Here is a 17,825-nt window from a genome sequence, read left to right as displayed (position 1 = left end):
AACTTGAAAGCAAATAACCGGATACAGTTTGTCTGTGACTTCCTCTAACTTGATTAACCAGTTTAGAGGACGAACTGGGCAGACGGTGGCGTGCTGGGGAAACTGAGCTTTAATCATGGGATGTGTAGTTCAAATGTACTCTAATAAATATCACTGTAAAAACAGGGCACTTTGATAACTTAACTGTAGCCTGAAGGCACTTCTATTAAACAGAAAACCTACTATTCATATTATTATATAGCACTTAACATTTATATACTTTATTAAATAATGCGACTCCTAAATTCTCATATAATTTCCTGTTTTATTACAATATTACACAGATATAATAACTTCCATCCCAGTGGCAAAGGAGTGATCCCAATTATTTGAGAATATCATTTCAGAGATCCCATTGTATATTGCCTAATAATGTGTCCTGTCACCCCATATTTGAAGAAGACAGGTTATTTCTGAAGGATTGGAAATACAAATAAATCTATGTGCAGTTTCAAAGCTGTAGACACATTGATCTGAAAAAATGCATGTTCTTTTAACATCTGACCATTAAAAGTGTTTCCATGTTGGAGCGTATTCAGGTCAGCAGGGACAGATACAAAACAATAAATTAAAAAATGTCAGATGTTGGGAATGGTGAAATGGTGGGAAAATAAATCATCAAACAAAAGAAGTGCAGAAAATGTAAATATGTCTGATTAGATAGACGATGCATTAGATCAGGGGTGTCAAACTTATTTTAGTTCAGGGCACAAATATGGACCAGTTTGAGCTCAAGTGGGCCACAGACCTTAGGTTGGAAAAAAGAGCAAATTCAACATTAATGTGCCCTGGTTTGAGCTTCCATGTATAAATTGTACGTATATGAATGATAGTATGTGAGAATATCAGTCCCTGCAGGATTTTCACTTAAATGTACCTTATTTTGGAAATTTGGGGAAATTTTGTGGAATAATTTGAGATTTGGAAAAATTTGGGAAAATTGAGAGTTCTTTCAACTATTTCAGATTAAAAAACTTTGCCGTCATGTGAAAAACTGAGCTTTGCAAACATTGTGGATTTTATTTGAATGTTGAGATATCAACAACTAAATTAGTTGGTAATTTACAAAATTTCATTTTTACTTTCTCAAGCGGACCAAATTTGATGTTCTAAAGGGCCAGATTTGGCCCCTAGGCCTTGATTTTGACACGTGCATTCGATCATGTGAGCTGTTATTGCCACGTTAAAATAAAAATATTGGGCAAGCTAATGAATGCATTGAACAACCAAGTTCCCATTTCCAATAATTCAGTGCTCACTTCCTTTTTTGAAAAATTGTTTTGCAAAGGTTGATTGCGAATAAATTGCTTTTTTTTTAATCATTTAGATGTGTTGTGTGAATTCAAAATGACAGAATATATAAAGCATTGTATTGATTAGATATTTTTTTAAAAATTCAACTTTGAACAAGATCTAAAGACTAGTTCAATTTAAATCTAAAAAATTGTTCAGTAATTACCGTATTAAGCATAACAGCAAATCACTGCATTATACCAAAAAAGTGTAAAATGCATTGACACCTTAAAATACCAATGAAATGCATTTTGATCATTTATACTGTAAATGTGTTCAAACACTACCCAACAATGTTCATCGTAGTCATATGTACATTTATTTCACGTGATAAGAAGCCTAAAAAATAAAGCACACGTCAAAAAGATTCAAATCTTTCAAAATCCAGAGCCAACATTACACCAATAAACAGCCAAATGCAAATGAAAGATAAATAAACAACAATGCCAATGAGTGATGTGTTCACAAAGTACAGCAAATCAAAGCAATGGTTTCATCTGACCTATGAATTCTTTCTGGACCATAAATGGCACACACATCAAATGCACATTACTTGTGTGTGCGTGCATAATACCATACTCGTGTATCTGGTAACAACACAAACACCCAGACAATCCAAATACAAGCGAGTGTCCGTCGGTAAATCCGTTTTATTCATATCCTACTCACTCCTGGGGGCGCTACTTCCTGTGTGATGAACAGATAATGGTAAGCAGAGGCATTGCTAAGTGGGACATAACACTCGACTCACTTTACCACTGTACACAGTTAAATACTGCACCCACTTCCTGTTTCTACCCTATCACAACAAGAGCCTCAATTATAAGCTTTCGACTTGGCGTGGACATAACTTCAACAACCATTTCCTGGTATGAAGTTACAAATTAGCTTTAACTTTAAAAAAAAAAAAAACAAGCATAGCCATTGGCTACATAATTCTGGGGAGAGGCGTCACAATTATTGACGAGACAATTACGAACTGCTATTTCCCTATCACACAGGAAGTTTTGCTTAAAATCATACCCACCGTAGCGCCCGAGGAAGTGGAAAGATTAGAAAACTAATTTTCAAGTTTTCTGTAAATTATTAATTATATAATCTTTAAAAAACAAATTATGGGTATTGACATTTGTCAGATTACAATGCTGTGACTACAAAACAAAAGCAAAACAGTGAAATCAGTTTCCAAAAAGTTCATTATTATTTTTAATAAAAAGAGGCAACAGCATTTTAATCAAAAACCTTATAAAGGAGAGAAGAAAACTCTAGACTCTTGGCCAGTGTTGAAACCGTCTCTATGGTTACGCTTGTGTTCTTCTTCAGTGGATCTTGTGTGATAGAATATGTTTTCATGGTGACAGTTCAGCCTCTTGTTGCATCGTTAGTTTCCCTCATCATTTAGAGTTTCCTCTCAAAACACCAGCCTGCTGATAGTATTCAGGCCTCCACCCCCCCCACCTCCACCAGATGGACCACAGCTCCCTGGTGGGTTATTGTCATCTGACCCGTTGGGCTTGAATGAGCAGGAGGAAGATGAGGCTTGGAGAGCTTGGGTCCGGGCGTTCAGCTCCTGTTCCTGTTCCAAGAGCAGAAAAGGGAAGGGAGACTAGATTTAGGCCCAAACTGAGGTAAACGTGCACACTACAGCAAACTTTGAAGCAGTTTAAACAGTAAGTGACTTGCCTGTGGTGAGCTTTAGCTATTACTACATATCACAACAACACCCTCTAGAGGAGTATCAGTCCTGTTACGCACACGCTAAAAAGTCCAACTCAGCAGAGCTTAGTTCAATGACTCGTGAAATTATACTTCATGTTTACTACCAGAACAGCTCAGACTTACAGGGCATAAAAAATCCCTCTTTAAAACTTATGCTGTTATCTTACAAAGCACAGTAAGGTTAATCTTCTTTGCTTTCCACCTGAGTGGATCCCAGACTTTAGTAATAGCCTCTATACAGTTCCATTTTAATGCTGCAGTGTGTGTGTGCGCACATGTATAAATATAAAAAAAAGTGTTTTTAGCCTCATTTTAAAAGTATATAAACAGTAGTGAAATCTTTGCTAAATAGAGACTTGTTTTAAATTGATCAATATCTTTGTTCTTACAGGTTTTTTTAATGCCACACCATTTGTTTCCACTGGAGGCTGTGTTCTTTCTCCTATGTTCTTCTCCCTGTACACTAACAGCTCCAGTCACCAGTCAGTCAAGCTCCTCAAGTTTGCAGACAACACCTGGACTCATGTAGGCAGACTCATCCCTGATGGTGATGAGTGTGCCTACAGGTGTGAGGCTGAACATCTAGAAACCTGGTGCAGCAACAATAACCTAGAGCTTAGTGCTATGAAGACAGTGGAGATGGTTGTGACCTTCAGGAAAAACGCAGCCTCCCCCAGCCCCATCACCATCGCTTCCTGGGGACCACCATCGCCCAGACCCTCAAGTGGGAGCTGAACATCACCTCCCTCATCAAGAAAGGACAGCAGAGGATGTACTTCCTGCGGCAGCTGAAGAAGTGCAACCTGCCAAAGACCATGAGGGTGCACTTCTACACTGCCATCATTGAGTCCATCCTCTCCTCCTCCATCACAGTCTGGTACGCTGCAGCTACGGCAAAGGATGAGTGCAGGCTGCAGCGAGTCATTTGCTCTGCAGAGAAGGTGATTGGCTGCAATCCACCATCTCTCCATGACCTGTGCACCTCCAGGACCCTGAGGCGTGCAGGGAAGATTGTGGCCGAAGGCTGAAACTTTTTAATATGCGTTACATTAACGCTCACTGGACTTTAAATTTATTTTCTAACATAATCCCTTTGTACATTTGTGTTTAAATTGTACTTTATATATTGGTAATTGCTTCTCATATTTTATTTTAAGTACTTGTTATTTAGCCTTGTCTTCTTATTTTGCATCAATACACCAAGAACCATAACAAATTCCTCATATATGTAAATGTACTTCTAAAAACCGATTCTGGAGCGTAAGCATTATTTTAGTTCATATATCAATAATTACATTTATACAAACAGGTAGGACACAAAAGGCATAATTTGCCAGAATGTTCAAGTCCATAAGAACCAGCGTCGGGGTCAATTACATTTTTTAATTACAATTACGTCTAATTATCCATGTTCAATTACAACTCAATTATGATTACAGGATTTTTTTTCAGTTACAATTAGAATTACAATTGTTATTTTCCTCCTGAAAGTCAATTACAACTACGTTTTATTTACTAAAATTACAATTTAACAATTACTAGCTGTTTTCTGTTAGAATCTCCTAAAATAATGGGTTGGTTTTGTCCCATGTCTCAAATCAGCTGTAAAATACACAAAAATGTGTATATATCATCCAATTTGTTTTTCCTCTCTTGGTTACCATGTTAGGCTTCCTTATCCATGAAAATATTGGTATTAATGTTTTCTGGTGTGAGTCTTTTTTCTGTCAGTATACGTCTAAATTTCTTCTTTTTTTTCAATGATAAAATGATCCTTAAGAGAACTGATGGGTAGCGAGAAAATTGGATTAGAAACATATTTTAATAATTGTTAACTACGTGTGTGTAAGCCATAGAACTGTAACATGGTTCAACAGGTTTGTGTTTAATTCAACTGTAACTGACAGTTTTTTTAATATAATTTCCATGAATGTCAATTATCTGAACTCAATTACAACTCAGTTATGATTACAGCAGCAACAGAATTTTTTTCAATTACAATTATAAATCCACCCCAGGTCATCATTGTAAATGACAACTGCTTCTCATCTGACCTTACCTGGTAAAATAAATTTAAAAGATAATGATCAATTTTACAATTACAATGATAATTGACCCCGATCCTGATAGGAACACACGTCATTTTTTATGATAAGATAAGAAGTCCTTTATTGTTTTTTAACTTCTGTACATACCTGTAAATACAGCTTGTTGTCCTTGATAATAGCATCCAATAGTTCCTTTTGCAGAGGAGGCTCAGTACTCTGTCTCATCCCATTGGCCAATAATCCCCCATTCGTGCTCTGCCCGGGAAGCTCCTGCCTCCTATACATGAGCACATATGCTGTGTCCTTGGGGAAGCGATTAGTGATGTTCTGCACTGATTGGAATGATGTGAAAGTCACCCTGCTGTCGTTGAACAGTAGCCAGTCCTTAGCCTCCTGGCTGCTGGGGGCTAAGGCGCTGCCTTGCTCAGAGGACAGTGACAGAGCTGAGCAGCTGTCCTCGACTGGCCCATTCCCTGGATCGTCCTTGATGGCCAAGTGATTCGGAGGATGCTGCGTCCCGTCTACGCCATTAATGTTTCGGCCATAGGAGTAGTAGTGGCCACTCTCGGATGATATCCCAGAATGCATCACCACTGAGCTGAGAACGTAGTGCACAGAGTGTATTGGCATGGGATCTCCTTGCCTTAGCTCCTCTTCTCCAACCATCCGCACCTTCTCCTCTTCCTCTTCCTCCTCGTCTCTTTGAGATGGTTTGAGTTTTTTAGCCAGATTCTCACTGCTTTCTGCGGGGTCCACTTGTACTGAGGAGAAGGAAGTGGGGGAGCACTGTACAGGCGTAGAAACATTGTGCACAGGTAGTCTGATGAGGGGTGGAATGGTGACATTCTCCAGAATCTTTCTGCGCACATGGCATTTGGCATCATATGAGAATCGCAGCAAAGTGAGTATCAAATATTCAGGAGCAGACACCACCTTCATTGTCCTCTCCGCCCTCTGCAGGGAGACACACTTCTCACAGAAATAAGCGTTGTCTTCATCTAGGATCTCTGGAGCCAAGAAATAGTTCACAAGGTCAGGCACAGAGAGGGGGGAATCGTTTGTTACGGGTGCAAACTGAACACTGGTTGGTGGAACTTTGGCTGAGCTTGTCTCAGACACTTCACTGCCTCCATTGACAGATCCCTGACAGAGGGTCTTGGGCATCTCTGAGGTCCCCTGGGTGCCAGGGCTGTCCCGAGATGTGGTAGATGGACAAAAAGCCAAAGACAAATCAGTGAAAGGCTCTTCTTTCTCTGACACACAGTTGCACTGCATGCAGCGAATGCCCGTGATCAACTTTCCACCGAATGTTCTTTCTATTAAAGTCGTGCCTTCACCCTCAGGTTTGATTCCTATTTCAGACGAATGGGACTCCTGCTCTTTGCTGCTGGTGTCAACATTTGGCTTGGTTGATTCCAGGAGTTGAAGGGTTTTCTCCTCTTCATGCAACCTTTCGGGTAAGACACAAAAAAAAAGGACATCCTTTGACATTATTTCATTTGTTTTATTTAAAACCACATTACAATTTAACAAGGTAAATAAAGGAGTTTAGTACCTGTCAAGAAGAAATCTAAGATACTCAGAGCAATCCTGTTGAGAGCCATTATTGAACCAAGGCGGCCGAGATGCTTCCAAGAAATTTCTAGGTGCATATGCTGCCCTCTGTAGGACAAAGACACCATAAGGACCTATTATAAAGGGATCCTCCACTGTTTTTACAAATGTGGCCTAAAATATTTGAAATGTCATTAGAGGATCAATGCCCAACAAAACACATTATTATTCACCACATTCGTTTGACTACAAGTTTTAAAACCTGTATTCTGCCATCTTGAATTCATGTGATTGGTTTACATCCCACCCAGATTTGCCAGTAAACATCCCAATGTTTTTTATTGGAGTGAAGCATCCAACCTGCTTTTTAGATGATTTGACAGATTTTTTGGTCAAAATGCCAATTTGTGCTACTTTTGGTTGCTCTAAATAATCAGGAAAAGATAAAGATGCCGATGTAACCCTCTTTGGTTTATCAAGAGAAGATAAAACAGTTGTGACCCAAAAAATAATCTATGACCGCAGGGGGCGACAGTTTCAACTCAAATTGGTAGTGGACAATGAGCAGAGAAGAAGAGCTCAGGGCACAGCTGACACTCTGGTGGCAGAAGTTAGCAAATAAATCACAAACTATTGAAGAAATCCCACCCAAAAGGACTTCTATCCTCAGGGTTTGTGCGTCTTCAACAGTCTGATCAGAAAAACAGGCTGAATGCTTCACTCCAATAGAAAACATGATTTCAAGATGGTAAAATATTGGTTTTAAGATTGTAAAGTAGTCCCATTTGTAAAAGTTAATAAAACAAATATGGTGCAAAACAATGCGTTTTGTTAGGCATGGATCTTCTAATAAAGACATTTCAAAGATTTTAGGCCACATTTGTAAAAACCGTGGAGGATCCCTTTAAAGGTTTCTCTTTTCTCCAGGACAACACTAACCTGCGTATGTGCAAGGAAGGCAAAAAGGAGCTGAAGCTTCTTCATCAGTGTGTTGGATCCGTTCAGATTTAATGATAAAACGTGTCTCCTGAAACTGAAGGCAAGAGTCCATATGTATTGATTCATTTCACAAATTCACAAACACATGCAATTAAAGTGGATGTGCTTTGAGTTACTCACTCTGTTGCCATAAAGAGTGTCTGAATGATGCTGTTCATGAAGCAGGTGTTCCCCAGGTTAATCAACCCCGTCTTGCCCGTCTCTGACTTCCCAGCATGCCTCAGTAGACCAGAGGCAAAAGAGTTGGACTGAGAAGTCCAGGCACTTTGATTCAACACCAGCTTGATCTTTTCTTCTACAGGTTTCGGAAGATCCTGAAAGCATCGCCAAAAACAGGTAAATCATTTTAATGTTCATTTAACCCTCGTGTAGCTTCTGCTTATTCAGTGTTTTAAACTCTCAATATATCATTCAGTTTAAAGGATAATAGTATTAACCTTGGCCAGGAGTTTTCTTTTATTGTCATGTTCATATTTCCATGATCACTTTCATTGCAAGATGTATAGAACAGGAAATATAAAATGCACCGACATTTTTTGAGTTTGGGCTGATTTGGTCTCATTGACTCCCATTATAATCACATATTTTGGATATACTGTTATCCTGACATATAAAAATAGTTTTCCACAAAATATCTAATAATGAGCCTCTACCTTTAAAATACAGGGAAAACAGGTTCCACTTTGCACCTTATTTTGGGGAAAAAAAAAAATACATATTTTGTGTTTTTCTCATTGAAAAATTGACAGAAATGCATAAAAACAAAGTTGCTCTATGAAGGGTACCATTTTGTTAACTAAGCTCAAAGACTAACATTAAAGGTGCACCGAGGGTTAAGTAAACGTCACAAACATTTGTTTATTGTCTTAAAATATGCTTGAATGTACCTTTATGGCCTCTAGTATGTGGTCATACAGGTCAGGAAAGCCAGAGTACTGGTACATCATACAATGTATGAGCTCAGTGAACTGCAACAAGAAAGCTTTGCTGTTGGGGAGACCATCTGTCTTCAAAGACTGGGCCAGGTGAACTACGTGTGGAACAACCTGAAAAAAAGACAAATGTTAATACACAGAAGTGCTGAACAACAGAGATAATAAATTAACAATAGCTAGTACAACTCAATTAAATTAGCCGCTCACTAAGCCAGAGGGGAAACAGAACAGTGCGCACACCTGAGATCTCATTTACTGAGGGATTTTCAGACTATTCATGTTTTTAGATTACGATTAAATTAGTCAAACTAAAAGGCCACTTCTTGGTATTTACCGTAGGTTCTTCATCTATCATTAGTGAGAAAGCACTACTGAGATTTGGGCAGTGGAAAAAAACAAGTCCAGGCAGATTTTAAGTCATGTAAGAGTTGATAAAAACAAGGTAACCAGTAATCAGCCATAAACAGGGAGAATCAAGATCAATTACCAAATGGAAGGCCTCAGGAGAGTGCTGGAAACTCAGCAGCATGTGGGAAAGCACATTTAGCGCCCCCTGTCGCACAATGGGGTACCACAGACGACTGAAGACCTATGAATAACAACAAAAGAAAAAATAAATGAATGTTTACCTGCTTTGGTGGATTAGTCATTAACACAACATTGCTAACATTTAATGTAATCATCAGTTAAACACATGTTACAAAGCATATACATAAAAATACAGAATATCTATTAAAAAAAACAACAACAAAGTATAAATTCTTATTACAAACCAGCTCTATTTTAAGAAGGGTGACATCAATGAGGATAGTGAACTTTTGAACCACAGCCAGTCCTTTCAGCAGAGCGATGACCCAGCTGTCAACGTGTTGAGCTAAAGGCCACGACAGCCAGTCAATCATCCTACAGGGGAAAAAAGGTGCAACACAAAGATTAATAAAACATACTGCAAGTTCTTCTTTGTTTATGAATTCCTTCAACTAAGCATTTAAACTAGATCACTTAAATCTTGGTTTGCCAAATGCTGATATTCAATGTGGTGGTTTTTGAATCAGATTTTTCTTAACTATTTTCCAATTAAACCACAGATATTTGTTTGGAAGAAATACAAAGAAAAGAAACACAACAAAGACTTCCCTTTTGTTTATTGCTCTGATCGATAAAAGCAGTCTCACCCATAAGCTTTTCACTCTAAGTGCACATTTCATTAAAATGGAAACCTATGGTCAATTCTGAAGTTACCCCTGAAACCTTGACAATAAAGAATCAGCTAAGCGATACGTTAAATACACATTTACAAGTAGTAGGAAGAAAAAAAGTTACCAAGACATATATTTACGGTCCATATTTAAGGCAATATATGAGTTAAAGAAACTTACTTAAAATTATGTAGAGCACTTCTGAATTTATACATTTAATGACAAAAGTGTTGCTTGTTACGATATTTTACTCATGCATTAAAATATGACTGCACGAAGGACAAGTGAGATTTTGTGAACAAAGCTAATATGTATTCTCCCTTGTAGCCTAAATGAATTTGATTCACATATCGCATGTGTGCATGTCATAGTCCTTAAACTAATTTATCTCATCTTATCTTTAATGACAGCATCACATGATATAATGTCACCTGCAGAGTGCTTTGGTCATGCTGGCGTCTCTAACATTCTGGTCTGTGGTCAGACTCTTGATCAGCACAGTGATCATCTGAACTGGAATGTGCTGAACCAGACTGGCCAGTGCGATGGATGGGTCGAAGGAAGGGTCTGCGAAACAAACAGAAAAGCTGAACTCAATCAAAGGTTGAAACCATTTCAGACTTACAAATAAACAAGATTCTTATTTTAGAATTGACCAATTTAACATTATTTTAAGAAAACACAAAAATCTAAGAAAACAATTTTAAAAAACTATAGTTCATTGACCTCAACTGTTTAATAATTATTCATAAAAAGCAGTGTCTATTTGTTTAAGCAGGTATTAACAGAGGGTACCTGAACTAAAATTTGGTTTATAAGCAAGAATTTAGAGGAATGCCTCATCACTGGTTGCATAATGATCAGGGGTTAAAAACTTTCGGCACCTCATTAGGAGTGGGCAATATATCGACATTAGAGATATATCGAAATTTCTACTGTGGTGATATAGAAAATGACAATATCGCCTATATCGACAATTTTTATTTCATAGCATATTTTGTAATAAAATACTCGTTTCAGGAGTCACTACTTTTGCTACTTCTCAGAACAGCATGAAAAAACAGAGGATAAGTATGTCCTAACCCAGGGGTCTGCAACCTTTTCTTTCAAAGGAGCCATTTTGCCTCATCTCACCTGGATTAAAATCCTCCTGGAGTCGAAAAAATACCTTCTCAATGAAGACAATACAGTGTGTTAAATTCTATACAGTTAAAATTATATAGAATAATGTTTGATTTAATTTGAATTGATTTATATTGATCATGTAAATGGCACTTTAAAAACAGTTTAGAATAAATTGACATCAAGAAAGGACAACAAAACAGTATCCTGCATCTTCAGATTCTTACGCATCTCAGTTTACATGAACACAATGTTATATAAAGAAGATTATTTTGAGCGAATGTATTTGAAAGGCCACTCATTTCTTGTCACACATAAAACATGCATATTTAATCGGCACATTGGTGGTTAAATGAATCTGTTCCCACACAATTGAAATGTCTATTTTCTTACAGAATAGTGTTTATGTTGGTTTAATTATCTTACCAGGGATTTAAAACTTAAGGTTAGCCACAGGTGCAGGAAAGTTGATGGTCCGTAGATGTTGCAGGAGGTGAAGTAGGAAGGTGCTGAGTCATTGCACGTGATTTATTTCTAGGTTAACAAATTGTTTTATCATAAATGTATTTGTAATTAATCATAATAGTCTCTGTAAGAAAATAATAACTCTTTATTTCAATATTTTTTTAAAGCTATAGGGAGCCATTGCAAAAGAGTCAAAGAGCCACATGAGGCTCCAGAACCACAGGTTGCAGACCCCTGTCCTAACCCTAAACCAGCCACACTACAGAACTCACTCACACGTGCTTTCCCTTAGAGGAGAAAAAGCCAAAAGTGGCACATATTGTGCAGCTGTTTGTTAATAAATGTGCCTGTGTGGCGTTTTACATCAGAAAATTTAACTTAGAATTGTCTTTCTGCTCTGACTTTGAGTTAGCAGTATCAAGATTTATATCGTATATCGCCATTTTGAGAAAAAATATTGAAATAGAAGTTTTGGTCATGTCGCCCAGCCACTTGATTAGATTACAAAGACAGCGATTCCATTATGAATCAAGTCATGTAGATGCACTTTTTCAAGGCATTTCTTTGTCTCTCATTGTGACCGCTGTAAAGTGTCAAAGTTGCAGCATCCTTGCTTCTAACATATACAATAAACAAAAAGGACTGTTCTAAATTGTATATACAGGTTATTATATATAATAAACAAAGTTAGCAGTTCAAGCACTATAGCGCTTTTAAAATATCACTGAATCCAATAAAATATCCTTCTATAGTATTTCAATTTACCATTTAAAAAAAAAAATGTATTTATCGAAAATGTATAAATCGATTATCAGTTATACATATTATACATAGGCCTGGGCGATATACGATATAAATCTCGATATATTTATCTCAATAAAGTCTTCCCAGAAAGAAAATTCTGGGTTCAATTTTCAGATGCAAAATGCCACACAGGACAGGTACATTTACTAACAAACAGCTGCACAATATGTGCCATTTTTGGCTTTTTCTCCTCTAAGGGACAGCACGTGTGAGTGAGTGCTGTAGTGTGGCTTGTTTAGTGGACGGTCTGGGTTAGGATACATTCAGCAGTCCATCTAACTCTGTGTTTCATGCTGTTCTGACAAGCAGCAAAAGCAGAAACTCCTGAAACAGGTATTTTAATTAAACAAATAAGCTATGAAAAAATATATGTCGATATAGGCGATATTGTTATTTTCGATATCGCCAAAATAGAAAACTCAATATAGCTTGAATCTCGATATATTGCCCAGCACTAATTTTACAGTCTATTTTGGTGTATCATTAAAGCATCAGATTCGAGCATGTCTATGAGCACTGAAAAACACTATCTCCCAAATGTCCCAATTTGTGGGCTAGAGAGGTTAGAGCGGTGTCTCACCTGTTGAAGATATGATGGAGAAGACCTCCTGAAGTGATGGCAGCAGTGTGGTTGGGTCTGCTTTCCAGATATTCTGTAGGAGTGTGCTAACCTTGGTCACCTGACCCACGTATTCTCTCAGCTCGCGCTCTTGGCTGGCAAAGCATTGAAAGTAACTGATAGTCCTGACCAGCTGCTGGCAGAATAAAACACCAGACTTTTCCCGTGGGATGCACTGCACAAAGTCTGAGAGCAAGGTGCTGAAGCGGGCGCAGAGAGCAGGGTCAGGACGTTCACACACCATCCTCAAAACCTCCACCTGGATTACGCTGAAGATCTCCAGCACCGAGGGGCAGCTGATGAGCAGCCGCAGGCAGCAGTGGATGTAGTCTATGATGGCTGGGTCTTTGCGGTCCAGCTGCTCGTAGCCTTGCTGCAGGAGACTAAGGACAAAGTCTTTAGTGAAGAATTGCTCAAACTCCGGGCGGTGGTAGCGTGCGTAGGCCTCGAGAACCTGGAAACCTATTTGTTTCTGAAAGGCATCTTCACCAAGCAGGAGGAGGCGGGTGGTGAGAACAAACAGTGCCTGACATTGCTCCTCTGTAACGTCCTTCTCTGCTGCCTCCACGACCTTCTTCACAATGGCCTTTTTCACTGGAACTGAGTGATCGGAACTGATGAGGCCTTCCAAAATCTTGTCCATGATGGCGGCCTGAGAACACAAGTTCAGAAAAAAATCTTATTAAAGTTCACATTACCTTCTTATTAGGGTCGGTATTGGCAAGGATGCTGCAATAAGATAAGTATCACTATACTGGCGTCACAATACGATATCGTGATACATCGTGATATTCTACCAAAATTAAATGTAGAGATGAAAAATCAAGTTGCTGTATATGTTCATCAGAAGATATTGATCATTCAGAGGACAAATTGAGTCAAAATGATTTGCTTCAAAACATCCTATTTATTATTTATTATTAGTGTTTTTGCACATTTTCACTGAGAAAAAGAAGATGCAGTGTTACACACTGCCATCATAAAATAAAGTGCAACAAGTTTCTTTTCACTGAAACTACTGTGTAGAAGTCTCAAAGTAACCATGACATGACGGCATTGTAACAACTGTAAGTGAAAACAATAATAATAAAGCACCCTGAGTTACTGACAATGCACAAAAATAAGAAAAATGTATAATTTCTCCTATTGTGTCAGTTTAAACACTGATCTGAACAGATTATATGAAAATAAAGTGCCTGTGCATACATAAATACTGCAGGCATTACACACTGCCATCATAAAATTGAGTGCATCAAGTAACCATTGCAACACATTGAACGCATTGTAACCACTGAAATATTGCACAAATACACAAAAATATTGACTTCATAAACATTAGCAGTTCTAAACTAATTGATAACAATGAAAAAGATCAAATCTTTCACATGCGGCCCTCTTTCTTAATTGGACTGAATGCACAAAATGACTCCAAAAACAGGCAAAATGACAGAATATTAAAAAATGACAACAAAGATACGCAAAGTGACTCTAGAGACATAAAATGTGATGACAAAAATACACTGATTGACAACAAAAGCACAGAAAATGACAACAAAAACAGGAAAACACACAAATATGAACAAAATGACTTCAAAAATATGCAAAATAAAAAGAAATATATACAAAAATGACCACATACACCGATAACGGCAAAAAAAACACACAATACCAGATGACAACCAAATTACACAAAATGACTTAGAAAACATATAAAACTAGAAAAACACTGAGAGCGCAGACCTCCGCCAAGTGATTTATTAAACGACAGTGCACTATTTTATTTATTTTAAATGGTGCCACATTTATTCTTTTTAAGATTTGTCACAAACACACCAAAAGTACAGCACGGGTACCGGGCGGGACATACACACAATGCACTTCCCTACCACTACATTACCCATAAGCCACCGCGCTTAAAGGAGCAGGTTCAGGCATAGCTCACATCCACCCACATTGTGATTTCAATGAGTGATATTTTCTCATTTTTTGTATTTCAGAACATTACAAAAAGCTGACTCAGCATAACGTGCACGGCGCATTGCCTGACGTTTTTGTTGTCTTTGTACAATTGGTTTTTAGCACGTTAACATCCACAGGCTTATTTAGGCAATGTCGACATCAAACATGTTCGAACGTTCTAATATACCAGTGTCATACCAATTTAATCACCTGTTCCTTGTCCCATTTATCAATATCATAACCTTTCAACTAGTTATCTTGCCAACAGACAGACAAACGCAGGGTAAAACATAACCTTCCGCTCTGCGCTTGGCGGAGGTAACAACAAATATACACAAATTCCCACAGCTCATAGACCTGGAACCTACATCATATTTTTTAATTAACATACCATGAGGTGTTCCCACAAAAAAATACAAAACGTCAACAAAAATACACAAAATGACTACAAAAACATACAAAACAAAAAAATATATACATGAATACCAGGAAAAACCACCAAAATACTACAAAGACCATTGTTCTTAACTGTATTACTGGTTAGATTGCTCATCATTTTTGATGCTAACATGAATGGTGATAATGTGGCCCTCGAATCAGACGATCACATTATTGTGGACCCCGCTGTGATAAAAGCTGTTCATGTCTGAACTATTATCGTTATTATCTGTCCCACAAAGACACTTTTTCATTGGTAAACTACCTGAAAAAACACAATGTAAATGTTAAACAATAGCAATAAAATACTTTATGTTTATCGACAGTCGCTATCCGTACAATCAAAATACTGATATTCGATCAGTACGCAGCGCCTCTCATTGGCCAGTTTAGGTCACGTGACTAAGACGAAAGCTAAGCGTAAACCCAACTATAACCCTAAAATTTGTTGCGATATAAGGTTATAATAACGTAAACCTAACCCATTACGTATGTGTACTTCGGGTAAACGTGCCAATAGCACCCAGGTTTGCCCGTACCGTCCGAATACACACTTTCTATTTGATCAGTTTAACAATTTCCTAATCGTGGTAACAGACATGTTTATGTCTTCAGGAAGCACTGATATTTACCGACATTTAGCGCTTAATGATCAAACGTGTTTAATTGCAGTTTACATTGTATTTTAATCCCTTCTGAACACCAACCGGTCGTTCTAATCTAAACCATCACTGCTTTGTGGATAAGAGTAGCTAGCTCACTCGGGCTACTCCTCGGTTGAATTTACTTGGCATTTAAATTTTATCAGGTATTACATTTTACTGACAAAAACAAACATAGACTATGGTTGTCCGTATTTTCCTTACGCTTAAATCTACTTCCCTATGGTCTCTGATGTGAAATGAACGAAGCAAGGCCCGGTGGCTACCCGTTAGCCTCGGTTAACACTGACTTAGCAGAATCCAGTTTTTGCAAACGACATTCAGAGTCTTTACAAACGAAGCTTACCCAAACAAAGCATGTCCACTGTGGACAAATAAAAGCTGTCGATTTTTATTTAAACACGTACCGGTGAATAAAAACCGATGTTTTGATCAATTTGGTCCGAATCAGCTGATTAACCTTTTACTGACGTCATCCTGCTGCTCTGACACGCTTCAAGGACCCCATTGAGTGCAGCAGTTTTCGTCTAAAAACTGCCTGTTCTGTTGGCGTAGAACATTTCCGCAATTCATTATTGGCAGCAGACAATTACAGTTTAAAATGCAGTTTCTTTGAATTTGGGCATTTTCAAAATTATGTTTCAAGTACTTTTGATGTGTTATGTGAAATAAATCATTTTGTGAAGTATCTTTTTAGAAAAGTAATTTTAATCTGTTTTTGAGATTGACTAACTGTTGATCCTGAACTTATTTATCCCATTTAGGTTTTTGGGTTTCACTTGCACCTGTCTTCATATTTTCACCTGTAACACTTTTTTATTCAAATAGTTTTTTTTTTTTTTTTTTTTTTTTTAAATTACAAATAGATACATGTTATTAGAATTAAACCAGCTTCTAAAATGTTTTTTTTCGACATAAAGAAAACGTGATGAGAACATTTAGTGTCAAAACTTTGAAATTAGGAACTTGTGTTTAAGAAGAATACACCACAATTTTAAATCACAATTTCATATGTAGAGCACTTTTCCTGAATTGTCCTCTTGTGGATCAACAGAGGACGTCTTATCTTAATGGTGTGTTGACACACACACAAAAAAATCCAAGATAAAGGATCTTATTGATATAATTTAAAAAATGTAACCATTGACATGTACATGCAGGAAAAATAAGCTTTTTATGTGGCATAAATACTACAGTGACGTTTTATTAAAAGAACCAATTTACCTTAAATAAATGTTTGTTACAGCAGCAAGGAATTAAAAGATAATTGTTGGTATACTTTAATAAACAAATTTAGGAATTTTTTTTTTTTTTTTTTTTTTTTTAACAAATTATATAAATTAACCCAAGTAAAATATATATATTTTACTTGGGTTAATTTTTCAATTATAATTGAAAAATTACTGATGCTGAAAAAGTTTTTTATTTTCATAAATTGGAACATTACATTAAGTCTACATTTTCTTCCAATTTTATTTCTGTATTAAAAAATAATGAAGCTACTAAAATATTTTTCACTGGTTTCGGCTGCTTAGACTTGGACAGCAAATTATCATTTATTATTGACTGATATCTATTCTACCCCTATAGTGTTTGGAAAATGGGTCCAAGTAGATATCCATAAATCCAAGTTTTATCAATCCCAAACCTTCTATTCCTTTATTTTTATTTGATATACCACACTTTCTGGAATTTTTCAAATTAGTAATTAACAGATTCTTATCTAAAACTGTGTCACTTACACAATGACTGTTTATGTATGTTTGTGTTATGTTTTGAAAAGAGTACAATCGATCCCAATTACACTCTTTAATAATACAGTTTATGCATGCTCTCCCTGTGCTTGTGATGGTCAGATGTGTCATCTTCCTAAAGCAATCCCAAATTATAAATGTTTGAGGGTGATATTTTTATTAATACTAACAAATAACAACCATATCAACAAAAATAGATAATAAAAACTGATACAA

At 37.1% G+C, this 17,825-nt stretch overlaps 1 protein-coding gene across 3 annotated transcripts; it reads right to left on the bottom strand.

The window, feature by feature from the left end:
* Positions 1-1,632: 1,632 nt before the first annotated feature.
* usp38 (ubiquitin specific peptidase 38) lies at positions 1,633-16,367 on the bottom strand. Of its 3 annotated transcripts, none has more exons than XM_028455245.1 (11): positions 16,263-16,367; positions 12,758-13,448; positions 10,218-10,353; positions 9,361-9,490; positions 9,075-9,176; positions 8,540-8,698; positions 7,773-7,966; positions 7,593-7,686; positions 6,655-6,761; positions 5,247-6,549; positions 1,633-2,908 (listed from the first exon to the last, which is right to left on the bottom strand). In XM_028455245.1, exons 2-11 carry the CDS (start codon positions 13,437-13,439, stop codon positions 2,744-2,746), a joined length of 3,072 nt encoding a protein of 1,023 aa, XP_028311046.1. In that variant the 5' UTR covers positions 13,440-13,448; positions 16,263-16,367; the 3' UTR covers positions 1,633-2,743. The 3 variants fall into 3 exon arrangements, with proteins under 3 accessions (XP_028311046.1, XP_028311061.1, XP_028311054.1); XM_028455260.1 differs by having other exon boundaries at positions 16,316-16,359; XM_028455253.1 differs by having other exon boundaries at positions 16,202-16,327.
* Positions 16,368-17,825: the final 1,458 nt, after the last annotated feature.

The sequence above is a fragment of the Gouania willdenowi genome, chromosome 1 (genome assembly GCF_900634775.1).
Source record: "Gouania willdenowi chromosome 1, fGouWil2.1, whole genome shotgun sequence".
NCBI lineage: Eukaryota > Metazoa > Chordata > Actinopteri > Blenniiformes > Gobiesocidae > Gouania > Gouania willdenowi.
Note: the sequence above shows the minus strand (reverse complement) of the source record. Positions and strands in the feature narration are given on the sequence as shown.

Coding starts and splice junctions, on each gene's coding strand:
- usp38 (XM_028455245.1), bottom strand. CDS start 13,439: ATGGACAAGATTTTGGAAGGCCTCATCAGTTCCGATCACTCAGTTCCA. Junction 10,354..12,757: donor CTCCATCATATCTTCAACAG/GTGAGACACCGC, acceptor TTTGTTTCGCAG/ACCCTTCCTTCGACCCATCC. Junction 2,909..5,246: donor ACAACAAGCTGTATTTACAG/GTATGTACAGAA, acceptor CTCTTGGAACAG/GAACAGGAGCTGAACGCCCG.